At 44.1% G+C, this 5,456-nt stretch overlaps 1 protein-coding gene across 1 annotated transcript; it reads left to right on the forward strand.

Moving 5' to 3' along the window:
* The first annotated feature begins 3,766 nt into the window (after positions 1 to 3,766).
* Positions 3,767 to 4,843, forward strand: LOC147624723 (ethylene-responsive transcription factor ERF024-like). The gene has a single exon (XM_086820016.1). It carries the CDS (start codon positions 3,904 to 3,906, stop codon positions 4,615 to 4,617), a length of 714 nt encoding a protein of 237 aa, XP_086676142.1. The 5' UTR covers positions 3,767 to 3,903; the 3' UTR covers positions 4,618 to 4,843.
* Positions 4,844 to 5,456: the final 613 nt, after the last annotated feature.

Consider the following 5,456-nt stretch of genomic DNA (forward strand, 5'->3'; position numbering starts at 1 on the left):
TGAGGAGCGAAACTACAACACAATCAAAAGAGGGAAGTCGTCAAACTAATATACTCAACTAAACAAATTTAAGCACTACTTGTTGGGGAATAAGTTTGTGCTTTATGTGGATCATTAAGCACTATTATATCTTTTTCAACAAGCCAAACCTTATGGGAAATTGGCTAGGTGGATGCTACTCCTACAAGAGTTTGATTTCACATTAGGGCACACCCCACAAAGTGAGCATGTAGTGGAAGACTGTAGACAGTGGAGAACCTACATAATATAGAGTGCGAGATCATCCAACAACATTTGGGTTTTGGTATGGTTTAACTGCTTGTGCATTTGTTGGAAAAAAGTACTCTATTGAGTCTATATGATGTTATATTTGACCTTCTTTGTAAAAGACATGACATAGTGATAGTTTGAACTTTTCTCAAAGAAAATGAATGAAAAGGAAACTAAAAAAACTTTTGCATGTGGATTTTGAATTATGCCTTTTCTTGAAACAAGTAGAGCATTAAAGACTTTATGACTTGACGTGTTATTTACTAAAACCTTTTACATTATTGCTAAAATCAATTAATTGATTAGTTGATCTCTCTCTCTCTGTCTCTCTCTCTCTCTCTCTCACACACACACACAAACACAAATGCACACATAGGCTCACGTGCACGCACACACACACATGCTCATACACATGCATGTGTATGTATGCACACACACGCATGCACACATGTATGCACACATGCACATGCACATAAACACACACACCCACATAGACACACACACACACACACACACACACACACACACACACACACACACACACACACAAGTGAAGTTTGGGAGGAAGATTAGACATGGATTGGGGTATTTCTTCCTAATAATGATGCAAATGTTTTTATACAAGATAATGACAATGATAAAATGTGATGGTGGGCCTATAAAGAACTCTTCTCTTGTTCAAGATATGGAACACCCATAAGTTCTATCCTAAAAAAGACTTAGTTGACCTAGGCAAAACAATTAAATATTCACATACTTGGAGTTGTTTGTGTCGGGCCCTAAATAGGAAATGTGATTGTTGGTTGCGATCACAAGGAGTGACATGCGCGATGCAAGATGGTGTATGTGAGCCATTCTTAGGGAGGCACCTCCTTTTTATTGTGGTTCTAGCTCTTTTAGAAGCCTCCAAGTAATTGGCCATGGATAAATAATGGCCTAGTTGCCAATATGCTAACAAAGCATTGGTTGCTCTTTTTTGATATTTTTTCGACTCGTGTTGACTCGCTCACTTTTCCCAAAAAAAAATCCTAGTCCACAATCAATTTTCACACTAGCTAGCCACACTACTAGTAATCGGGTGTATAGCGACTCTTGTAGCGACTCTTTTTTGTCATATAAGCGACGCTATTTAGAGTCGCTACTGGAGTCGCTGCGGTACGTCGTTTATACGACACTGTTAGCGAATATTGTAGCGACGCTTTGCATCGCATAAGCATTAATTTTTAAAAATTTTCCTTGACCGTCGCATAAGCGACGCAAAACGTCGCTTAAGCGATGACGATTGCGTCGCATAAGGGACGCGTCGCTTATGCGACGGCCGAGCAACGGGAAAAATGGCTAGCCGATAAATTTATACCGACGGGATTATATATATACATACTGTTCTTATTAGCACCTCTCTCTCTTTCTCTAGCTCTATCTAGTATTGCTCTCTCTCTTTGCCGCTTGCTTCCTTACAATTGTGATTGTACTCGGTGCTATCATTGTTTTTGCGGAGATTAGTCAGACCGGTGCGTAAACGAACATGAATTATGGTAAACAGCGCTATCTAGCTCTCTTTTATTGTTAATTTTTTAAATTGAAACTTCAAATTAAATGAAAATTAGACTCTATATACCTATCACTCACACTCTCTCTCCCCGACACACATATAGACATATTATATATATATATATATATATATATATATATATATATATATATATATATATATATATATATATCATACACACACGCACAGTGCACTCTCTCTCTCTTCGTTATTAGGAGCTCGTGAGGGGAGGGACCCCCTTGGAAATTTTGAAGGTAGCCTACCATGAGCTCCAGAGTCTGTTGCCCGTTCAAATAGCGTCTAGTTCTCATGAAGGTAGCCTACCATGAGCTCCAGAGTCTGTTGCCTGTTCAAATAGCATGTAGTTCTCATGAAGCCCTTCTAGACTCAAGCAGTACTATTTCCTGTTAGAGTTACAGTCCTGGGCACTGCCCATTGTACCACATATGCACACACTTTTTTCCTCTCACATTTTTCCTCTCCACACGAAGAGAGAAAGAGAGAGTATATGAATTTTAAAGATGCAACTGAATTGGAAGAGAGAAAGAGAGAGTATATGAATTTTAAAGATGCAACAGAGGGTTCTATGGCGGAGGTGGATGCTTGAAGAATGCATGTATTACATTTGTGAATACCTTGAGAAAACCGATTCTGAAGCTCCACGCGTATGGACAAATGAGTCGTCTTCTACCATCTCAGACGAGGTATTGTCCGGTAAGGGAGTCCCTTTTTGACTTAAGGTCCAAGATAAAAAAGGGTGAGGCATGTGCCTCAATGAGAAATATGGGGATTATTGCAAAGGCATGTGTCTCACTGAGAAATATGGAGATTCTTGCAAAGGCATGTGTCTCAATGATAAATATGGGGATTCTTGCAAAGGCACATGTCTCAATGATAAATATGGGAATTAGAACGTGCCATGCTACCTTTTACACAACTCTCTCACACACTCAACACTCACACTCTCTCACTCTCACACACACACTCTCTCTCGTATTATATATATATATATATGTGTGTGTGTATAGAATCTAAGATGTATACCCCTCTAAAACTTTATACACGTGTACGCTTCATTTTGAAGCTTTGATATTTTGGTTAGACTTCACACTGGGCGCATCATTTGACGCCTAGAATGGGCTAAATTTAAGCACTGCCAAGGCTCATTTAAAAAACTCGTCGCCAATTGAGGTTCTCCCTCATGAAGTTGCAGCCTGCAGGGCCATCGGAGCGTATGGGTGCCGAATTTGAGCAGCTGGTCATGACGCAGTTGAATTAGGAGTGGGTATCGTATTGTGGTGGTCGGCTAGGCAACAGGCGAGAGAGGCCGTGAGGAGCGGCCTGCATGCATGGCCCATTTCTATTAGGTTTGTGCCAGCAGCCATCGTACCGTTTGTAATGTGAATGCAAATGTTGGCGCTTTGAACGAGGATCATGAGCATGAAAAGGAAAACACGCCGTGGGTTGCAAGCTTCAATTGGACGACATTTTTACACCCGGTCTCGAGATCCTTTTCGATTTTATATATAAAATTGTATAGCTGGGCGAGCGAGGGGGCAAGCCTCATCAGCACGCTTTGTGTAGGTAGACCGCCATAGCTAGGTCTCTGCTGGAACGCGGAATTCAACTTGGCAGCTGGTGATAGCTGGATGGGATCCGATGGGCAGGTGTCAGGTGCTTTTTCTGCGTTGCTTATACTGTGAAAAGTTCAATCGAGGGAACATATCCACATGGCCACCATGACAAAGCCGTCTGTTGGGTCGCCGCACAGTGCACACACACACACACTCACACACACAGCTGTGTGGGAGGGCGTGCAGTTGAGTCAGTACGCTGAGGTAGCTGAACGCGTAGGCGGCGTGGCAAAGCGTACGGAGCCGCGTTTGGTGCACGTTGTCGCATGCTTCATCATGAAGCCATCCACCAAGGGCTACGGCTCGCTATGTACAAAGCCCAAGCAACGCTTCTTCGGCCAAGCTACGATCAGTTCCACTGCGATTCTCTTGAGTAATAGTGGTGGTGGTGGTGGTGGTGGTGAGGGTGTAGACTGTAGCTATTACTGATCCTAGCAAGCTTGCAAAATGCACCAGTGCAATAGTCGACTACCGCAGCAGGTGCTTCTGCGCGGCAACGGCGGAATTACAAAGAGAAGACGAGAGAGGCCAGAGGTTGCTAAGGAAGTAGAACAAGCTGGTGAAGAAGCTGGCCCAATTAGTAATATTGTGCAGGGTAGCCACCCCGTGTATCGAGGGGTGAGGAAGCGGCGGTGGGGCAAGTGGGTGTCGGAGATTCGAGAGCCCAGAAAGCAGTCCCGCATCTGGCTCGGCTCCTTCTCCACCCCTGAAATGGCCGCCCGTGCGTACGATGTGGCCGCACTTTGCCTCCGTGGCAACGCCGCTGTGCTGAACTTCCCAGAGCTCGCCCACACGCTGCCTTGCCCGATCAGCTCCTCCGCCAGGGACATCCAGACGGCCGCCGCTGCAGCGGCCGCCCATCACAATATCCAAAGCGGAGCACTTCTTCACACTGACACCGATCATCGTCGGCCGGCGGCCTGCAGCCAGATGGCCAATAGCGCGCAGCCTCTTCCAACACACCCAACGACATTAAAGTTTATCGATGCCGGTGGCGTCCGCTCTTCCTTTGAGCTGGACGACCTCCCTTGCAATAGCCCCCGACTGTTGATGGAAATGGCACTCGCAATGCTGCTCTCTCCTCCACCGCTCCAAGACTGTCTCCCTCAGCATGTCAACGACGATGCAGAGTCTTGGGATCCAGTCTCACTATGGGACTAGAAAACGTTTTTAGGGTGAAATAAACGCCCCCATGACATGGAATTCTTTTAGGAAGATGAGTACAAAGTTAAGGGTTAAATTAATTAACCCGTAATTAGCCCTTTATTACACCAGCTAGACCCATCATGTGATGGGTTGGAGTTACAGAAGATACCAGCAATGTATGGACGTACTGACTTACTACTCAAATCAAACGTATATTTGATTATTAACTCTTAACCATCAACTACAGTTGTATGATTCTGTATCCCAACATTTTTATTAAAACATAGTAAGTGCTCATTGATTTATGTTAGGAACTGACATGAGTTCTTGCGTCAATGTTGAAGAATACTGACTACTGACCATGTATCCTAGATGAATTCAAAAGTGTAGGCGAATTTAGCTCATTTATATCCTAAAATAATTGCCATTGCTAGGTGTCGTTGGTCTTTTCTCCTTTGCTCCATATGTTGTTGACTGCCCTCCTTACCGCATGCCTCTCCGATTCAGGGTTGGGTAGTGTTTTGAATGAAGAGCTTAAGTACTCTCTCAGTACTTTCTTTTATTTTCTCTGGTCTCTTACGAGTCTGATCTCTATGCCTAGACACAAAGCTGAAAAAGGTGTCCACCCGGACAAGGATCATGAAAACGCTAGCATCCCCTCTCAGGACCTAGGTCTAGGTACACCAAGGAGAGGTAAGTGAGTAGCCATCGAACTCTGAGAAAGCAAGAATCCTCACGGGGTTCTTCGTAATAGCAATGCAGCTCTGATTATTACACCAAAGTAAAGTAGGACCCTTCTGAGGAGATCCCAGCTCTGAAAGTAATCTTAGAAGCCAAATAGCCTCACAAGTAGC

The sequence above is a fragment of the Cibotium barometz genome, chromosome 25 (assembly GCF_041138505.1).
Source record: "Cibotium barometz isolate CiBa-2024 chromosome 25, ASM4113850v1, whole genome shotgun sequence".
Classification (NCBI taxonomy): domain Eukaryota; kingdom Viridiplantae; phylum Streptophyta; class Polypodiopsida; order Cyatheales; family Cibotiaceae; genus Cibotium; species Cibotium barometz.